The sequence below is a fragment of the Cetorhinus maximus genome, chromosome 6 (genome assembly GCF_964194155.1).
Source record: "Cetorhinus maximus chromosome 6, sCetMax3.hap1.1, whole genome shotgun sequence".
NCBI lineage: Eukaryota > Metazoa > Chordata > Chondrichthyes > Lamniformes > Cetorhinidae > Cetorhinus > Cetorhinus maximus.
The window spans coordinates 80,867,064-80,888,264 of record NC_135884.1 but is presented as its reverse complement, the minus strand read 5'-3'; the positions used below and the strand labels follow the sequence as shown (position 1 = coordinate 80,888,264).

At 46.4% G+C, this 21,201-nt stretch overlaps 1 protein-coding gene across 1 annotated transcript in view; it reads right to left on the bottom strand.

Annotated features, from left to right (window-relative positions):
* Positions 1 to 21,201, bottom strand: part of LOC144681346 (putative sodium-coupled neutral amino acid transporter 8) — an 80,981-nt gene that overhangs the window by 21,126 nt on the left and 38,654 nt on the right. Inside the window, exons 2-5 of the mRNA XM_078542940.1 lie at positions 18,983 to 19,181; positions 17,579 to 17,735; positions 10,136 to 10,237; positions 7,488 to 7,545 (exon numbers count right to left, since the gene is read on the bottom strand). Of these exons, the coding sequence (XP_078399066.1) occupies positions 7,488 to 7,545; positions 10,136 to 10,237; positions 17,579 to 17,735; positions 18,983 to 19,181 (516 nt within the window). The remainder of the gene's footprint in view (positions 1 to 7,487; positions 7,546 to 10,135; positions 10,238 to 17,578; positions 17,736 to 18,982; positions 19,182 to 21,201) is intronic.

Here is a 21,201-nt window from a genome sequence, read left to right as displayed (position 1 = left end):
TGCTGTCGGTGCGCAGACTGATCCACATCTGCGACCAGTTCGAACTGGCCTCGGGAGTCAAGGTAAATCGTGGGAAGAGCGGGGCCATGTTCTTTGGGAACTGGGCTGACCGATCCTTTGTCCCCTTCACTGTCAGGGCTGACGGCCTGAAGGTGCTGGGGATATGGTTCGGAGGGACCAGGGCATGCGTTAGAAACTGGAAGGAGCGAGTGTCTATGGTGAAAAGGAAACTGGGCATGTGGGAGCGACGCTCCCTTTCCATTGCGGGTAAGAACCTGGTCATCAGGTGTGAGGCACTCTCGCTGTTGCTGTATGTGGCGCAGGTCTGGCCCATTCCACACTTCTGCGTGGTGGCGATCACCCGAGCCATCTTTCGCTTTATCTGGAGGTCAAAAATGGATCGTGTCCGCAGGGACGCGATGTACAAGCCTCTAGATAAAGGGAGAAAAAACGTGCCCAACATCGCCCTCATACTGATGTCCACCTTTGTGTGTGGCTGTATCAAGCGGTGCGTAGACCCTCAGTACGCAAACACCAAGTGTCACTATGTGATGAGGTTCTACCTGTCCCCGGTGTTGCAAAGGATGGGTCTGGCCACGCTGCCGCAGAACGCTCCAAGTAGTTGGACCGTGCCGTACCACCTGTACCTCGTGGAAAAATTTATGCAGAAAAACACCTTTGACCACAAGTCCATCAGGCAGTGGTCAGCACGCAACGTCTTAGAAGCCCTGAGGGAAAAGGAGAGGGTGGATCCTGTGGGATGGTTCCCCGAGCAGACTGTCAAAGTCATTTGGCAGAATGCCTCATCGCCAGAACTTTCCAACAAGCACCAAGACGTGGCTTGGCTGGTGGTGAGAAAGGCCCTCCCCGTCAGATCCTTCCTACATGCCAGGAGTCTCACCCCCTCTGCACATTGCCCTCGAGGTGGCTGTGGTGGGGAGGAGATCGTTGTTCACCTCCTTGTGGATTGTGCCTTTGCAAAGAAGGTCTGGAGAGAGATGCAGTGGTTGCTGTCGAGGTTCATCCCGAGCAGTTCTGTGACACAGGACTCTGTGCTCTACGGGCTGTTCCCAGGGACACACACCGAGACAAACATCAACTGCAGCTGGAGGATCATCAACTCGGTGAAAGAGGCGCTTTGGTCTGCCCGAAACTTGTTGGTCTTCCAGCACAAAGAGTTGTCCCCGACCGAGTGTTGCGGACTGGCACAATCCAAAGTCCAGGACTACGTGCTGAGGGACGCACTAAAGCTTGGGGCAGCTGCCACAAAGGCGCAATGGGAAAGGGTCGCTGTCTAAGACCTTTCTGCCACAGCGCACCGAGGAGCTGGGAACTGTTTAAACCCCCATCGGGCTGTACAGCCCAAAATGAAAGGCTGTAAATGATTGTAATATTGTTTGTACTGATGCACCTGGTGATACATTTTGTAAAAGTTGAACCGGATTGTACCCTTGAAATGGTGTTTTTGGAATGGTTTGGAATGTGATTGAAGATATTTTATGAATAAAGTATATTTTTGCAAAAAAAAAGTGAAGTAGTCTGGGAAGAGCGTCCTCTGCAGTCACTGTCGCCGTGAAGTAGTCTGGGAAGAGCGTCCTCTGCAGTCCCCTTCACCGTGAAGCAGTCTGGGAAGGGCGCCCTATGCAGTCCCCGTCACCGTGAAGCAGTCTGGGAAGAGCGCCCTCTGCAGTCACTGTCGCTGAGTGAGAAAAACAAAGAGTGACATCACAGGAAAACCGTAAGTTCATTAATTGGTAAGTAACTGCTAGTTTGAACTACCAATTCTAAGTTGATTTCAGATTAAAGGTGACTACTGGGGCCCAGGATTGGAGTCCTAACACTTCAGCTTCAACTCAGCAGAGAAAGCTAGTTCCAGTTGATTTTAAAAAGTGTATTTTGAATCTTTATTTATTCTCAGATTAAAGGTAAATAGGGGAAATATTTTACAGATTGATAAACTAAAGACCAGTAGGAAATTTAAAAACAAATTGAAAAACTAATTAAATGAAATAGAGATGCAGGGCCAGGCGATGTGTTGTAGCTGCATGATGTGGGAGCTGGTGGACCCCATTGTGGTTCTTAGCGACCACATCTGCAGCAAATGTTGGTTGCTCGAGGAACTCGGGCTCAGAGTTGATGAGCTGGAGTCTGAGCTTTGGACACTGCGACACTTCAAGGAGGGGGAGAGTTACCTGGACGCTGTGTTTCAGGAGACAATCATACCCCTTAGATTAACTATCTTAAATGCAACCAGTGGCCAGCGACAGGAAGGTGTAACAATGAGTGAGGCAGGTAGAGGGATCCAGGATGTAGCACTGCAGGAGCCTCAGCCCTTGCCCTTATCCAACAGGTTGGAGATTCTTGCTCCCTGTATGGACAAGAGAGGGGACTGTAGGGAGGATGAGCAAACTGATCATTGCACCGTGGTACAGGGAGCCATTCAAGTGGGGGGAGAAAAGAGAAATGAAGTTGTAATCGGGGATAGTATAGTTAGGGGAATAGATATTGTTCTCTGTAGTCAGGATTAAGAGTCCTGAAGGCTGTGTTGCCTACCTGGTGCCAGGGTTAAGGATATCTCATCTGGGCTGCATTGGAGCTTGGAGTGGGAGGGGAAAGATCCAGTTGTCGTGGTCCACGTAGGTACGAACAATATAGGTAAAACGAGGAAAGAGGTTCTGCTGGGGGAATGCGAGCAGACCGGGGCTAAATTAAAAAGCAGAACCAAAAAGGTAATAATCTCTGGATTACTACCTGAGCCACAAACTAATTGGCACAGGGTCAATAAGATTAAAGAGGTAAGTGCGTGGCTTAAAGATTGGTGTGGGAGAAATGGGTTCGAATTCGTGGGACATTGGCACCAGTACTGGGGAAAGAGGGAGCTATTCCATTTGGACGGGCTCCACTTGAATCAGGCTGGGACCAGTGTCCTGGCGAATCACAAAACTAGGGTAGTAGATAGGGCTTTAAACTAAATAGTGGGAGAGGGTTCAATTGCATGGAAATATAAAAAATCAAAGTTTAAGGGGAGGGTAAGAGCGCAGGTTAGTGATGAGGCTGATTGTTACCAAAAAGTGAAAAGAAGGGACAGAGTGTGTGAATGCCATATTGCACCAAAGAATCATATAACAGTAGGGAAAATTAACAATAGGGCAAACTTAAAGGCTTCGTATCTGAATGCGTGTAGCATTTGGAATAAAACTAATGAGTTAACAGCACAAATAGAGATAAATAGGTATGATTTGGTGGCGATTACTGAGACGTGGTCACAGGGAGAACAGGTTTAGGAGTTGAATATCCAAGGGTACCCAATGTTTCGGAAGGATAGGCAGGAAGGAAAAGGAGGTGGTGTAGCTTTGTTAGTAAAGGAAGAGATCAGTGCTATAGTGAGGAATGATAAAGGCACTGGAGAGCAAGATGTAGAGTTAGTCTGGGCAGAAATAAGAAATAGCAGGGGAAAGAAGTCCCAGGTGGGAATAATCTATAGGTCCCCAAATAGTAGTTCAGCAGTAGGGCACAGTATAAACCAGGAAATACTGGGAGCATTTAAGAAAGGCACAGCAATAATCATGGGTGATTTTAATATGCATATAGACTGGACTAATCAAATTGGCAAGGGAGAGTTCATAGAGTGTATTAGAGATTGTTTCTTGGAGAAATATGTTGTGGAACCAACCAGGGAGCACGCTATTCTGGATTTGGTTTTGTGTAATGAGATGGGATTAATTAATGACCTCATAGTAAAGGATCCTCTAGGGAAGAGTAGCATGCTAGAATTTCAAGTTCTGTTTGAGAGCGAGAAACTTGAGTCCCATGCTAGTGTTGTGGAGTTAAACAAAGGTAACTACATAGGGATGAGGGCAGATTTGGCCCCAGTGGACTGGGCAGGAAGACTACAAGGTAGGACAGCTGATGAACAGTGGCAGATATTTAAGGAGATATTCAATTCTTCCCAAGTAAAATATATTCCAAAGAGGAAGAAAGATGGTAAGAGGGGGAAAAAGCATCTATGTCTAAGCAAGGAAGTTAAAGATAACATAAAGGCAAAAACTAAGGCATGCCAAATTGCAAAGGCCAGTGGCAGGCTGGAAGATTGGGAAACTTTTAAAGATCAACAAAGGGTTACTAAAAAAATAATAAAAAGAGCAAAGGTAAATTATGAAAGAAAACTAGTGCAAAATGTAAAAACTGATAGCAAAAGCTTCTACAAGTATATAAAAGGAAAGAGAGCAACTAAAGTGAATGTTGGTCCCATGGAAGATGAGACTGGGGAGTTAATAATAATGGGGAACACAGAAATGGCAGAGACGCTTAATCAATATTTTGCCTCAGTTTTCACGGTGGAGGACTCTAGTACCGTCCCAATAATAACAGGTAGAGCAGAGGGTACAGAGAAGGAGGAACTTAGGACAATCACCATCATTAGAGAAAAAGTACTGAGCAAATTATTGGGATTAAAAGGTGACAAGTCCCCAGGACCTGATGGCCTACATCCCAGGGTCTTAAAGGAAGTGGCAGGGGAGATAGTGGATGCATTGGCTATAATATTCCAAAATTCCCTGGATTCTGGAAAGGTCCAGTGGATTGGAAAAATGCTAATATAATGTCCTTATTCAAAAAGGTGGGGAGGCAGAAAGTAGGACACTATAGGCCAGTTAGTTTAACATCTGTCGTTGGAAAATTGTTGGAATCCATAATTAAGGAAGTTGTAATGGGGCATTTGGAAAGTCAAAATGCAATCCATCAGAGTCAGCATGGTTTTATGAAGAGTAAATCATGTTTGACTAATTTGCTAGAGTTATTTGAAGATGTGACAAGCAAGGTGGATAATGGGGATCCTGTAGATGTAGTATATCTGGACTTCCAGAAGGCCTTTGATAAGGTGCCACACAAAAGATTAATACACAAGATAAGATCACATGGAGTAAGGGGTAATATGTTAGCTTGGATAGAGGATTGGCTAACCAACAGAAAGCAGAGAGTCGGGATAAATGGGTCTTTTTCTGGATGGCAAGCTGTAACTAGTGGGGCGCCACAGAGTTTGGTCCTTGGGCCTCAGCTATTTACAATCTATATTAATGACTTGGATTCAGGGATAGAAGGTACTATAGCTAAATTTGCAGATGGCACCAAAATAGGTGGGAAATTAAGTTGCAATGAAGAAATAAGAAATTTACAAATGGATATGGACAGGTTAGGTGAATGAGCCAAAATTTGGCAGATGGAGTTTAATGTGGATAAGTGTGAGGTTATCCATTTTGGTCGGAAGAATAAAAAGGCGACTTATTATTTAAATGGAGAGAAACTTCAGAATGCTTCAGTGCAGAGGGATCTGGGTGTCCTCGTGCATGAATCGCTGAAAGCTAGTATGCAGGTACAGCAGGTAATAAGGAGGGCAAATGGAATTTTGGCATTTATTGCGAAAGGAATAGAATATAAAAATAAGGAAGTGTTGTTGCAACTGTACAAGGCATTGGTGAGACCGCACCTGGAGTACTGTGCACAGTTTTGGTCCCCTTACTTGGGGAAGGATGTAGTTGCATTGGAGGCAGTTCAGAGGAGGTTCACTAGATTGATTCCAGAGACGTGGGGCTTGTCTTACGAGGAGAGGTTGAGCAGTTTAGGCCTATACTCGCTAGAGTTTAGAAGGATGAGAGGAGATCTAATTGAGGTATATAAAATGCTAAAGGGGATAGACAAAGTAGACGTAGAGCAGATGTTTCCCCTTGTGGGCATTCTAGAACAAGAGGCCATTGTTTTAGGCTAAGGGGTGGTAGATTTAAATCAGAGATGAGGAGGAATTACTTTTCTCAAAGGGTCGCGAATCCATGGAATTCACTACCTCAGAGTGCAGTGGATGCCAGGACGTTGAATAAATTTAAGGAGGAGATAGACAGATTTTTAATTAGTAATGGGTTGAAAGGTTACGGGGAGAGCGCGGGAAATTGGAGTTGAGGCCGAAATGAGATCAGCCATGATCATATTGAATGGCGGGGCAGGCTCGAGGGGCTGAATTGCCTACTCCTAAGGCATTACATGGCAGACGGAATATAATGTGAAAAAATGTGAGGTTATCCACTTTGGTAGGTGGAACAGGTGTGCAGAGTATTTCTTAAATGTTGAGAGATTTGAAAGTGTCGATGTACAAAGGGACCCGGGTGTCCTCGTCAATAAGTCACTGAAAGCTAACATACAGGTGCAGCAAGTAATTAGGGCGACTAATGGTATGTTGGCATTTATTGAAAGAGGATTTGAGTACAGGAGTAGTGAAATCTTGCTTCAATTGTATAGAAACTTGTTTAGACTGCACCTGGAGTACTGTATGCAGTTTTGGTCCCCTTATCTTAGGAAGGAAATTATTGCCATAGAAGGAGTGCAACGAAGGTTCTCTGGACTTGTTCCAGGGATGGCGTGACTGTCTTATGGATAGACATTGGGGAAACTGAGCCTGTATTCTCTAGAGTTTCGAAGAATGAGAGGTGATCTCATTGAAACCTACAAAATACTTAAAGGAACAGACAGGATAGATGCAAGTAAGATGTTTCTCCTGGCTGGCGAGTCTAGAAATAGGGGACACAATTTCAAAATAAGGGGGAAGCCACTTAGGGACCAAGATGAGATTAATTTGTTTTACTCAGAGGGGTGTGAATCTTTGGAATTCTCTACCCCAGGGGGCTGTAGAAGCTCAGTCATTGAGGATGTTTAAAGCAGAAATTGACAGATTTCTAAATACCATTGACCTAAAGGGATATGGGGAAAAGGCATTGAAATGGATGATCAGCCATGATCGTATTAAATGGCAGAGTGGGCTTGATGGGCTGAATGGCCTACTCCTGCTCCTATGCTCCTATCTATCTAACACAACAGTGGCAACCGAATAGGATTAGTGGATATTTAGTACTGGCTAACACTGTTTACAGATACATCCAACTACACAAAAAGTTTTGAAAATACTTAGCAAGTGGATTTCTGCCAGGGTTCTCCCATTGGTTACTGTGACTTTGGCAGGAAAGGATTGAAATTCTGTCATCCACCCCTTATCCTCACCCCCTACCCCCACAATCGTCCACCCGTCCCGCTCCAACCTCCTGTTTCCTGAAAGTTTTGTGCAATTACAGTTGCCAATTGGGAAGACCACCACCCCCACCAATCCCTGAGGAAATTCACCCACAATTAAGGGCACAGCCAGTGGATTATCACTGGAAGAATGAATAATGAAGTGAGAATTCTTTTGTGCACAGGCTGCAATTATAATGTGGAATTTTTAAACTCCAGTTAAGGAAGGTATAGATGGTGAGCCATTTACCACACAGCTGGGTACAAGAGCCAGTCACTCTGGAAGTGGACTAGATCCTTGAGCCAAGGAGTTAATGTTATAAAGGGTGGAGAACCTGATTCCAGACTTATCGCAGCTGAGGCCAATTCTACGGGAGCATAATATATCAGAGATAGATAAAAACTTTCACCGGGATCCATCAGCCCTCTCTTACCTGGAATCCAAAGCAGATTGTTGGCACAACTGTGAACGTGGCTGTCCATGAAGGAACACTGAGGGAATGAAACAAAATGGTGCTTAACATAAGTGCCTGGCAGGGAGAACATGGGACATGCAATATACATCTGCTGCCTTTTTATGTTAGGCACAATAACTCAGAGCGTAAGCTGCAGTTTATCATAAAACTCACTATTAATGGACTCACTCCACAGTTAGGGTTATTGCAGAATCCTTTCTCTCTGCAGCTTTCTTGTTTTTCATTGGCATGGTTTGGTGTGGATTTTGGGTTTATCGGAGCTGAGGAACATTGATGCCAGGAGAAGTAGCATTGCCGACTAGGTTTCACCATTGGTTCATTGGGGAACGCTCTCTTCACTGAGGCAGGAGCTTGTGTTACTAAAACTTCTGTGGCTGACATCGCCATACAGGCCAACTTAGAAAATCAGCAAACATTGACTGACTTCTCAGGTTAGACCACATCATGAAGTCCACCCTGATTGCCACATGTAAAAACAGCTAGCCCAGGGTTTATGTATCTTAAGCTGTAGGGACACAAAATATCCCTTTCTTAATAAAGGAGGGAGATGAAAAGTCAAGCAGAGAAGTACAAAGCAGCTGGTGGGTTTCTAATGCTCCCTCAGTAAACAACATCATGTTTGCATTTTGAAATGTGATACACTGGTTCATTTTTCACATGTTTGCACTTCAATTAATCGAGGTTTAATCAAAGTGACTGTTGGATTTTCAGCAGAACAAAGACCGTTACTTCCCCAGAATGTTATCGATCCAAATTCCCCTCCTTTTCATAGAGATGCTCTCTTCTCATCCAATCCCTCTTGTACTCCACCATTCCCCCTTCTCATCCAATCCCTCTTCTACTCCACCATTCCCCCATTTAATCTTCCACTCCTCTGTCACTCTTATGGCAACATGGAGAACAAAAGCACAGACTCAACCTCAACTGGAGCATTGTGTCCAGTTCTGGGTACTGGACTATAGGAAGGACATGAAGGCATTAGAGAAGGTGCAGGTTCCAGGGATAAGGAGCTTCAGTCATATGGAGAGATTGGAGAAGCTGGGGTTGTTTTCCTTGTAGAAGAGAAGGTTGAGGGGAGATTTGATAGAGGTATTCTATTTATCCCTTCTCACTCCATCATTCCCCTTCTCACTCCATCATTCCTCCTCTCACTCCATCATTCCCTCTCTCACTCCATCATTTCCCTTTCACTCCATCATCCCCCCTCACTCCATCTTTCCCTCTCACTCCATCATTCTCTTCGCACTCCATCATTCCCCCTCTCATTCCATCATTCCTCTCTCACTCCATCATTCCCCCTCTCACTCCATCATTCCCCTCTCACTCCATCATTCCCCTTTCACTCCATCATTCCCTTCTCACTCCATCATTCCCCCCTCTCACTCCATCATTCCCCCCTCGCTCCATCATTCCCTCTCTCACTCCATCATTCCCCCTCTCACTCCATCATTCCCCTCTCACTCCATCATTCCCCTTTCACTCCATCATTCCCTTCTCACTCCATCATTCCCCTCTCACTCCATCATTCTCCCTCTCACTCCATCATTCCCTCTCTCACTCCATCATTCTCCCTCTCACTCCATCATTCCCCTTTCACTCCACCATTCCCTCTCTCACTCCATCATTCCCCCTCTCACTCCATGATTCCTCTCTCACTCCATCATTCCTCTCTCACTCCATCATTCCCCCTCTCACTCCATCATTCCCCTCTCACTCCATCATTCCCCTCTCACTCCATCATTCCCCCTCTCACTCCATCATTCCCCCCTCACTTCATCATTCCCCCTCTCACTCCATCATTCCCCCTCTCACGCCATCATTCCCCTCTCACTCCATCATTCCGTCTTTCACTGAATCATTCCTTTCACTCCATTATTCCCCTTTTTATTCCATTGCTCTTCTTTTCCAATTGCATTCTTCCTTTCACTCCATTTTCACATTTTCCCAACATAACTCCTCCTTTCAGACATCTTTCCACCTTTATCTCCACAATTCCTCCTTTCACTCCCCGATTCCCTAGGCTGTTGGAGAGAGGTCTTGTGTGCACTGAATGGAGCAATATACCAGCTCAAGTCTTGGGTGTAATAAGTGGGTCTGGAGGGAAGTTCAGTAGATTGATAAATAATTTGTTAGACAAAGGTTTTCAGGGTTATAGAAACAAGGCAGCTGGAACTTAGATATGGTTCAGCCATTAAATAATTGAACAGTGAAAGACGCTCAAGGGGCTGAATGGCCTACTTCTGATCCTTTGTACCTATGCTTTTGGTGGCTGATGTCTCACACACTGCATAACTCTGTGACAAACTACTACTTTAGAAAGACCTACGGGGACAAAACCAGTGAAAGTAAACCAAGAATTACCAAGGGAGAATTGCTAATGGTAAAGATAGCACACGTTCAAACGCTGTGTCAGAACCGACAGAAAACATTAAAGATAGTTTGTATTGGTACAGAATGTTTCAATGATGTCCTGGCTCTCTGGTGTGCTATTACACTGGAATTCTCTGTAGATTCAGCTACTGGAGTGAGCTCTCATCACAGAAATGACAGGATTATATTGTTATCCTTTATGCAATAGAGAAACCCTGAGCTTCCTTACTTCTTACCTGGAGCTGTGATGCTCTGGGATGGAAGTGGAATCCTTCATCAGGTAGAATTTCACAACGACCATAATTGTTAAATATGTGGCTGCTAAAGTCCCCAGGATACTGAGGGAAGGAAAAGAGAAGTGATGAAAACAGGGAAAATTACATTCAATCCTGAGAGACACACACACACACATACACAGACACATACATGCACATATACACACACATACACACACACACACATACATACACACACACACATATACATACACATAAACACATACACACACACACATATGCACACACACAAATGCATGCATGCACACACACACATACAAACACACACACATACATGCACAGGGGCACACGCAGGCACACAAAAGCAGACGGACACACAGACATACAGACAGACACACACACACTCACACACACAGACATAGATACACAGACAGACACATACCTTTATAAACACATACACAGATACACACTATTACACACTCACACACTCACATGCACACACACACACACTCAAAGACACACACCCACACTCACAATTGCACATTTACACTCACACACAGGCACACACACCCACATACAAACAAACACACAGACACACACACACAGACACACACACACACACACACATTCACATGCACTCACAAACACACACATACACCTACGCACACGAACATAAACACACACACTTGCGCGCACATACACACTTGCGCGCACACACACACACACTCGCTCATCTCGACTCACACAAGTTTATGTAAGTTTTTCTACATTCATCCCCATATGCCACTGATTGGCCCATTTATAACCTTTGCCATTGGCTATTTGAACATTTTTAGCGTACCCTACATTGACTTCTGAGCAAGCAGCTTGATGTGATCAGTATATTTTACAACATTAGGTTACCTTCTGGGCTTTAAACATTTCCATCCTTCCATTTCTTGGTGGCAATCCAAGGGTTTATTACTTACTGATTATACACCTTTACTGCTGCTTCATCAGTTTTCTATCGATCAGACTGGGGTTGCCTTGGTTACAGATTAAGGCTGATCTAAATGGTGCACTTTAGATGATTTAAAGTACTTGACAGGGTCGATAGAGAGATACTCTTTCCTGTGTTGGGGGGCGGGGGGGCGGGGGAGGTGTCAGCTGTGGCTCAGTCCATAGCACCCTCGCCTTTGAATCAGAGGGTTGTGGGTTCATGTCCCACTCCCGGAAACCAAGAACTGTGATTGTACTTGGAAGAGTTGCAATCTGTGACTGTTGATAACTCGAAAGAGTTTCCTGTGATGGGGGTGTGTCCACAACAAGGGACATGAACTTTAACTTCAAGCTAAACAGGTCCGGGTGATGTCAGGAAGCACATCTACACACAAAGGAGAGTTGAAATCTGGAGATCTGCCCCACTCACCCCCTCCCACAAAAATCTGTTGAGGTTGAGGGCTAATTGGAAATTTTTAAAATAAGATTAATAGATTTTTGTTAGGCAAGAGAATGAGAAGTTTTTGAACTAAGGCAGGAGGTTGAAGCTAAGATTTCTGCTCAAAACTTCCAATCAGATTCCGATCCCCTGTGCCTGACACTGATCAGACAGAAAGCTTCCCAGTTACCTGGATACGTTAAAAAGGCTCCGACTTCCCCTCCACAATACATAAGTAATTCCTCAGTTCAGGAATCCTCACAGGGAGCGACTTAGAGAATCAGCGGAGAAACAACACCTTTTTACAGAATGAGCCTCCGTAAGGTAAATATACATATCCAGTGTGAATGTGGGTGAAAGGCTGAATGAGTGAATGGGCAGGGTGGCAGGGCGGGTAGTTGTGTGAGAGTGGGTAAGTAGGTAGAGTGCATGAGGTCAGTGGGCAGCTGGGTAGGGTGGCAGCTGGGTAGGGAGACGGTGTGGCTGATGTGTGCAGAGATGCAGGTGGGCGAGGTGGTTGGGTGGAAGGTGGGTAGGCTGGAAAGTGCTTAGGGTGGCAGGGTGGCATTTGGGTAGGGTGGCAGCTGGATGAGGTGAGTGGGTGAGTGGGTGGGTGGGTGGGTCGGGGGTAGCTGGGTTGGGAGGACTTGCCAGGTTTGGAGCTAGTCAGGGTGGGTCGGGGATTCAGGGGGTCAGGGGTCAGGTTGGGTGGTGTGGGCTAGTCAGGTTGGGGTAGTTGGGGGGTTTGGAGGCAGGGTGTCAGGGGGGAGTTGGGGTGTCAGAGGGGTAGTTGGGGGGTTGGGAGGGGGGTGTCTTGGGGCACAGTGTGAGTGCTAGGGGGCCAGTTGTATAGTTACCTAGGAATTTGACTAGGAATTTTCTGTCTAACCTTTCCTGGGTAACTATCCAGGTAAGTAAGCCAGAACCGTCCAAAGTCTCTGACCGTAGCTCAGATTCGGACACTTTTCTGAAGGTCCCAGGGAGCAGGGGATTTGTCCATTAGAAGTCCAAACATGCCAGGCAATTCCCACTGAGTCAGCATTCTGGGACTTCCACAGCTTCCTGACGAGCGTCCAGTCTTCAATGGTCCAGAGACTGGAAGACCTGGGCCACAGATCAGGCCTGATCTAATTGTGGAGTGGAAAAACGGTTGAATGGCCTCCTCCTGATCCTTCCTATGTTCCTATGACAACAAATTGTATTAATCTGCCCCCCTGACAGTGTCAAAGAACAAGCGTTACAATATACTTCCCAGACAGACGTTGGGAAAAAATAAGTGAATGATAGTAAGGTTAATCCAAAGCTTCATTAAATAACTGAATTTCAAGAAGGCTTTTACTGCACAATATTCTTGAGTTGAACGTTCATTGCATCCGGTGAAACACCCTCAGAATTTTCCGAATTGGAATTATCAGGGTAACTTGCCTATAATTACCCCCACTGTCCTTCTGCTTTTGAATATAAGGACTGCATAAGTAACTTCTCAACTATCAGATACAAGTTTGAACTCCTGAAGATATTACTCAAGTACTAACCTATTTCATTACTCAATCGCTAATGGGCTTTAGGTTTTATCCCAACTGATCCAAGAAGTTTGGAAAGTGATAATTGTCGTTTTATAGGTCAGTGCACAGATTACTATTTGGCCTGAATATGTCAAACACTGTGTCCCCTGTCAACACAAGATGACTGTGCAAGGTGCCACTGATACCCGCCTGCACGTGCACACTTGTCCCTGCATGGGCAGAAAACCCAATGACATCACTGGTCGAAGACAATGCCAGCAAAACCCATCTTTAAAATGCATTTCTGTGGAGATTTTCAAACTAAACAATTTGAGTCCAAAAACTATAATTGTATTCAAGTCTCCAAGAAGCTGAATTTCTAGATATAAATTTGATATGGGCTGTGTTTGCTGCATGCACTGTTGTACAGGTTAAAGTAGCTCCTCCATTTCAGGGTTTCTTAGACTTTCTGTCAGTGCAAAGGATTTGGAAATAAGAGTTAATACTAATGATGGTTTTAAAGCAAAGTGCAATCTCACAGGTTTATAAGCCACTGTGGCAAAAGGTGCTTTATCTGTTCAATGGAAGCTGTTTTTCCCCAGGATCTAAAGAAGAAACAATTTGTCAGCAAGTGGGTAATTGGAAAATGTCTCATGCAGACAGGAAAATCCCAAACTGTCTGTGAATAAAGAGATAAAAGCAGACAAAGGGCCAGGTAAAGATTTGGAGTTACGCAAACTTTTCAACAGTGCTCTGTAACAGGTTTAGTGAGACTGAGAAACTCAGAAAAGCTGGAGGAACAGCTGGAAGCCATTTTGTTTCTGTCAATTAAGATAATCAATAATGTGGGGAAGTATGGCGTGTTCTTTATTTTGTGCCATCACAGGAAGGTAAGCTGCATCAAGCTGTGTGAATCAGATTACAACAGCACATTAGGATAAAAGCAAAATACTGCGGATGCTGGAAATCTGGAACAAAAACAAAAATTGCTGGAAACACTCAGCAGGTCTGACAGCATCTGCGGAGAGAAAGCCAGAGTTAACGTTTCAAGACCGGACTCGATACGGACTCGAAACGTTAATTCTGTCTTTCCCTCCATAGATGCTGTCAGACCTGCTGACCTTTTCCAGCAATTTTTGTTTTTGTTTCACAACTGCACACTGACTGGCTGGGAAATAAGCTGTTTAACAAGAGGTAGCAAGTCACAGGCTTGGGCTGACTTTAGAGAGAAATTCATGGCCTGAATTTTTCCCACGTCGGGTGGGCTTGGTGGGAGCGGGTGGGGGTGGTTGGGGAGCCGACTGCTGCCCTTGATCGGCTCTGCTCCACGATTTCACGCGGGTGGGCCAATTAAGGCTCTCCCTGCGTGGATCACGAGCGACAGCACTCAGTGCTACCTGTGCGGGTGGGTGGGAGTAGGGCGAGTGGGCCTCGAGCGCAGTTCGTGCAAGCGCGTGAAAGAACGCTTCAATCTCCCCGAGGCACGGAGCTGCTTCAGGGAGATTGGAGCGCTTTTTAAAAAAATTAATAATAAAATTTAATGAAACATGCCCCCTCATGTGACTGTGTGACAAGAGATGGGACATGTTTTTAAATTCAAAATAAAGTTTTTATTTAATGTTCATTTGCTTTAGGAATCCTCATTCCCACTCGTGGATGAGGTTTCCTAAAAAATGTAAAGACCGCTTGGCCTTTTCGCATGCCCTCCAACCGATAGGCTGGATGGGCAGCTTAAATTTCAAGTTAATTAGCTCGTTAATAGTCTTAATAGACCTTTCAATTATCGGCCAGCATTTATTGCCCACCCCTAATTGCCCATGAGAAGGTGGTGGTGAGCTGCCTTCTTGAATTGCTGCAGTCCAAGTGGTGTAGGTACACACACAGTGCTGTTAGGGAGGGAGTTCCAGGATTTTGACCCAGCGACAGTGATGGAACGGCGATATATTTCCAAGTCAGGATGGTGAGTGACTTGGAGGGGTCTTCCAGGTAGGATGTAAGAAGCATCTTAAAGTGGGGAGGGAGATAGAGAGGTGGAGAAGTTTAGCGAGAGAATTCCAGAGTGAGGGTTTTGGCAGCTGCCAATGGTGTAGTGATTAAAATTGAGGTTGCTCAAAAATCCAGAATTGGAAGTCTGCAGATATGGAATCATAGAATCATTAAAGGCCTCAACACAGGAGGCCATTTGGCCCATTGTCTCTGTGCCTGCTCACTGCAAAAATAACTTGGTAGTCCTATCCTGGGGATTTGGAGGGCTGGCCAACATACAGAGATAGGGAGGGACAAGGGTGTGGAGGGGTTTGGAAAAAAGGATGAAGATTTTAGAATGGAGATACTACTTTAACCAGAAGCTGGAGGGTGGTGATAGGTGGACAGGATTTGTTATGGGTTAAGAAACAGCCAGCAGAGTTTTAGATGACCTCAGGTTAATCGGGGGTAAAATGCGAAAGGCCAGCCAGAAGAGCAGAGGAATAGTAAGTCTAGAAGTAACAAAGGCATGGATGAGCGATTCAGCAGCTGCTGAGCTGAGAGAGGGGTGGAGTTGGGTGGTGTTAAGGAATTGGAAATGAGTGCAGTGGTGTTGGTGATGCACAAATATGAGGTAGAAAGCTCATCTCAATATGATGTTATGGTTACCAGCAGTCTGATTAAGCCTTAGATTGTTGCCAGGGAGAGGGATGGAGTTGGTGCCTAGAGAATGGAATTTGTAGTGGGGATCAAAGGCAATGGCTTTAGTTTTTCCAATATTGATGGAGATTTCTGCTCATCCAGTACTGGATGTTAGATAAGCAGTCAGATCATTTAGCAATAGCAGAGGAGTTGAGGGAGGTGGGGGTGACGTAGAGCTGGGTGTCATCAGTGTACATGTGAAAATTCATGCTGTGTTTATGGGTGGTGTCACTGAGCGGAAACATGTCGATGAGATATGGGACGATGAGGAGGGAAAGTTTACCTTTGTCCCAGACACATCAGGTGTCATTTGTGACTTTGATAAGAGCCGTTTTGGTGTTGCTACAGGGACTAAACCTGATTGGAGGGATTAAAACATGGAGTTCCGGGAAAGATGGGAACTGACTTGGGAGGAGACAATATTCGAAAGGACCTTTGAGAGGGAAGTGAGGATGGGGATTGGGTGTTATTTTCCAAGGAAAGAAGGGCCAAGGATTCATTTTGTTTTGAGGACGGTGATGAAGACCATTTGAAGGGGAGGGGTTACAGTCCCTGGATCTTTAACAACATCAGCAAACATGGGGCCCAGGAAAGGAAGTTTGGACCCAAGGGAATGATATTTGAACCTGCCTGGGCTATGTTATTTTAGAATCAGATATCAGGAGGCAGGAGGCAACCCCTTACGAAACACACAATACTGAGATGACTTATAGAGTGAGTGATACCCGAGGAGGGCAGGCAGAGCAGAACTCACAGTGATAGCAGACACGAGAATGTCTCACCCCAATGTGTTAACCATTCATCCACTCAAAGACTCAAAGACTCATAAACTCAAGACAGTAATTTCATAGCTTTACCATCTGGAGTTTGTTTAGTACACAAACAATAACCATTCATCTGTCCTATGTTTCCAGGCAGAGGCAGCACCTCTATCCTCAGGAACTGACCCGCTCTCCTTCAAAACTGCTCTACATCAGCTTCAATGGTGCAAACCAAAGTAAAGAGCTTATTTCACACTTTACCCATTTCCTTTTACCACACACCATCCTTGTTCACTTAGGCACTGATCTCATATTCAACAGCTCATTCCTTTGCCCAGCATATGAAGATATCGGCTCCAAACTACTTGAAGTTTCTGCTGGTTTTCTGACTAGCTCTGGGAAGAGACTGCTGGAATGCCCAACCTGCTGCTTCCTGATCGCTTCCCTTGGAGAGGGCGGAATCACTTTGATTCTTTATAAGGCTAAAAACAACCAGAGGCCCGGGGTGGAGCCACAGGGGAGTCCCTGCTCCAGGATCTCTACTCCACACCTGTTAACCGAAGCCAGGAGGAGGCCCGCACTCACAGACGATGAGGCATCTGGCCTCCAGCAGGTTAAGATCTACTAGTAGGATCCACATCAGGCAAATTGCCTGGAACCCCCACCACTACCCCCAGCCCAGCCCCAGGACCTCTGTTTTTGTAAATTGCTCAGAAGGCTGAAGGGACCTTGACTAAGATCAGGGAGGGACCAAGGTGTCCCACCCCTGCCCGAGAGAGAACAATGGCAGAGAGTTCTGCACAGTATGAGCTGGGTGATACATGCGCCAGCCTGCCTGCCCGCCTGCAAATTTAAGGGCACTCACTGATCCCACTGGCATGGGCGGGTGATGGAGAACAGCAATGGGCACGCCTCTGGGTCACAAGCATGGTGACCTCTGCCTGAAGAATCTTCAGAGTGTTCCCTATTCCCTCTTAGCCTGTCCACGGTTTGTTCTCTCACCTCAGATTGACGTATTTCTCAGCTCCAGTGGAAATGAAACTACAAGACAATGAAGGCACCGCATCATTGCTGCACTATTGGGTTACTGTACCTGATGTACTTCTGAAAGCCAATCTCCTCAGGGACCGATAGTGGCAGGATGACCAAGAGGCAGACAGCAGATAGCCCCAGTTGGTGGTCCGTGTACCATGGCCGTGGGGATTGTACACCCTCTGACGTGGTTTCATTGTTAGCCATTGAGTCACACACTGAAACAGAACGCATGGTGTCAGCTGAGGGAGCCTCCCTCACCGTATCAAAGCACAGTGTGCACTGGGGAGCTCAAAGGACATCCCTGTGGGTGGGAGAGGTAACAGGGACTTCCTCAGAGGAAGAGGCTGATGAGAAGAAAATCCAGCTCTTGCCCATCTCAGAGTATCATTGGCAGCAATGAGCCAGAGGTCAGTCACTAACCCATGGGATAAACTTAGATGGTCAAAGCTGGGCTTTAAGATTTACATTCAGGACAGGTCGCAGAAACATGGCTTGTATTCCCTATGAGTTGAGAATGTTTAGGGATAACCTGAGGTGTTTCAAATGTCTAAAGGATTTAATGGGATAGATGCAGAGAGATCAGGCTAGATTTTCAGCTCTCGTTGGGGCCTGGGTAAGAGATGGCTGGGGCCAAAAATTAGCCGCCTGCCAGTGCACTGGTTTCTGCGCTCCTTCTTGCCTTTGGGCCCTCCACAGTGTTCACCTGGCTGCTGAACTTCTTTTTTAAATTAAAGGTTTGAAGAATTTGGAGAGAGGGCGTCTCCATTTTGAAGTGCCCTCTCTCTCACTTACCTGGTATGGCAGCCTGCTGTTCCTTCCCTGCTGGGCAGCCTCTGATTGGCCTTCCGAGCTTTGTGAGCCAGTCCACTGCCCTTAATTGGACAGGGAAACTTTCTCCAAGCCAATTAAGGGGGGAATCCTGTGAAAACCCAAATGAGTAACTGTTTACCCCAAGGGCTGGGTGTGCTTGGGCCTTTGACTCCTGTTTCCTGGTCCCCAGAGGGAAAATCTAAGCCCTTTGTTTTTTCTGGTGGGTGACACCTGAATAAGGGGACAGAGTTTTACAATTAGAACTAGGTCATTCAGAAGGGAAATAAGGAAGCACTTTTTCACATAAGGGGTGGGAATTTGGAACTGCCCCTCCAGAAGGCTGTGGTTGCTGGGTAACATTTGGAGAAGTCAAGGCTCAGGTTGATAGAATTTTGTAGATTTTGATCGTGTCAATAGATATGGAGCAAAGGCAATCAGCCATGCTTTAAATGAATGACAGAACAGGCCCGGGGGACTGAATGGCCTCCTCTTATGTTTCCTATGCCTGAGATGGACATTTTACAATGTACCAACAGGGGGGAGAATGGATGGTTGCGAGGTCAAAGGTGAAACTATTGTGTTCACAGCCTCTGAGGAGTTCAGCAATTAGGAGACAATCAAAAACTAGTGCCAGCTCCTGACTCCCACTTACATTTGCTGAGCTGATCTTCGACAACAACAAGAAACGCGATTGAGATCATGAAGACATTAAAGACAAAGCAGATTTCGCAGAGTTTCCCAATGGCGGGTCCACAGATCTCTTTCACCACTCCCTGGTAGGTAGACTGGTTGCTGACTGAAGAGCAGTAACCGAGGATCACCAGGCCACTGATGAGGAAGATGAGAGAAACCTGAAAGACACAGGCCAGGAGTTGTTAACTCGCCAATAAAATCTGATACAGAATCATAAGGGCTTGTGACCCACCGAGAAATCGTCACTGCAAAAAATAAGGCCAAATGGCATTTTATTCAGTCAGAGCTTCCTGAAGAATGAGGGATGTTAGTGCTGAGGATTAAAGCTCTCCTGCTTCAGACGTCCAGTGCTATGCTTTCCCATTTCCTACACCAACCATCTTGTGTCATCTCTGACTGAAATTGTCAAACTGTAGATGTAGATGTGTTAGTTCATGGACGCCTACTTCCTCACCTTGCCCCTCACATACAAGATATGTATAACCAATTGCCTCTGTCTACTGGACAGGGGTGTCTATGGTCCATTGTGCACTTTGGCTAATTACCTGGATAGGTAACATTGAAGGATCTAGTGAAAACCTGGTTTGATGGGATTGGAGAGATATGTTGAAAAGGTAGTTAGTGGGATTAAAGGAATTGATAAGAAAGTGGCTAGGGAGGGTTGAGGGATATATAGAGGCAATGTGAGCGATGGAGCTGAATGATATGGTAAACTGGCAAGTGGAGTGGCTTGAGGCAAATGGTGAGAAGTTCGGCAAATGAGTTTGAGAGAAATTTTGAATGATGGAATGTGGGGTTGACGGGAATGGGAAGAGGAAGGATAGGTGAGGTTAAAGGTTATGTGGAGAGGAGTCATGCTGCAGGAGTTGAGTGATACAGTCTGATAGCTGTTAGTAACAAGGAGAACGTGGTGACATTGAGAATATAAAATGAAACAAACACTGTGGCAAGGCAGGTCATCTGGTTTCAGCTCAGCATCCAACTGTTTCTCTTCTCATTTGCTGTGCTTTTCCTCACCATATCTCCCCCCAAGGCACCTTGTTCAAATTCTACCGCTTCCTGACCCTGGAGGACACCTTTCATCAACCTGATTCTGGTGTCACCCAATATCCACATGTGGACCGTTCAACAGGAGGCCTAGGGCATGATTTTGCCCTCGTTGAGTTGGCGCGGCGGGCGGGCCCGGGAGCAGCCGTGAAACCAACCGCTACCCACAATCGTGTCCCGACCGCGATTTCACATTGGCGGGTCAATTAAAGCCTGGCTCCTCACTGGTCGGGAAGGGCCAAGCGCGGGCGGGGGCCTGTTTGCTGCCGGGTCCAATGGCAAAACGACGGCCGGTATGAAGAAGGCCCAGGCAGCCCCAGAAAGGCTGCCAGGGAAGGACGTCTGGCTGCTGTTCTGAAGATGCCCTGCAGTGTGTCAGCAATTTCAAGTTGGGAAGGCAGGTTGAGTGGGCACTTGGCCCCCCGCTTTTCAGATGAGTGCCTCGCGGTCCTCCTGGAGGAGGGGGCTGCCAGGAGGGACACCCTTGTCCCCAGAGATGGGAGGAGGAGGCCACCGCACCTCACCAAGAGGGCATGGGAGAAGGTGGCAGCCTGGGTGAGCAGCCATGATGTGGTGCGGTGCACATGGGTGCAGTGCTGGAAGCGCTTCAATGACCGGCTGCACTCAGGAAGGGTGAGTACCGTGTTGGCATGGGTCAGTGTGCAGAAGTGTTAAGGTGTGGCCATACACAGGTGTGGGCTTCAGGGGTGCTAGAGTCTGAGTGCCAACTGTCAATCACGCCAGAGCTGGACAAGTGGGTGAGCCCTGGCTGCTTGGACTGTATGCCTTGTGGCTTGAGGGCCATCAGATGTACCCTGCGAGGTGTTCTCAGCTGGGGTTGGCCAGGCTGCAATGGCGGTGCAGGTAGACAGTGGACTAATCAATGCTGCTCTGTCCTTTCAGGAGAAGACAGCCATAACCAGGCAGAGAGGGCACATATAGGCGGATGCTCTGCCCAGCCTCCTGCTGCTCAGCAGATCCGAGCAAGATGACCTGGAGCTGGAGAGCCAGCACGCTCCCCGTGCAACCGGTGTGGAGGGACAGGGGTGCCAGACAAAGGTAAGAGTGCAGTGCACAGAGGTGAGAGTTTTGGATTGTGCAGTTTCTTCATTGATGGGAGCCTTGAACCTG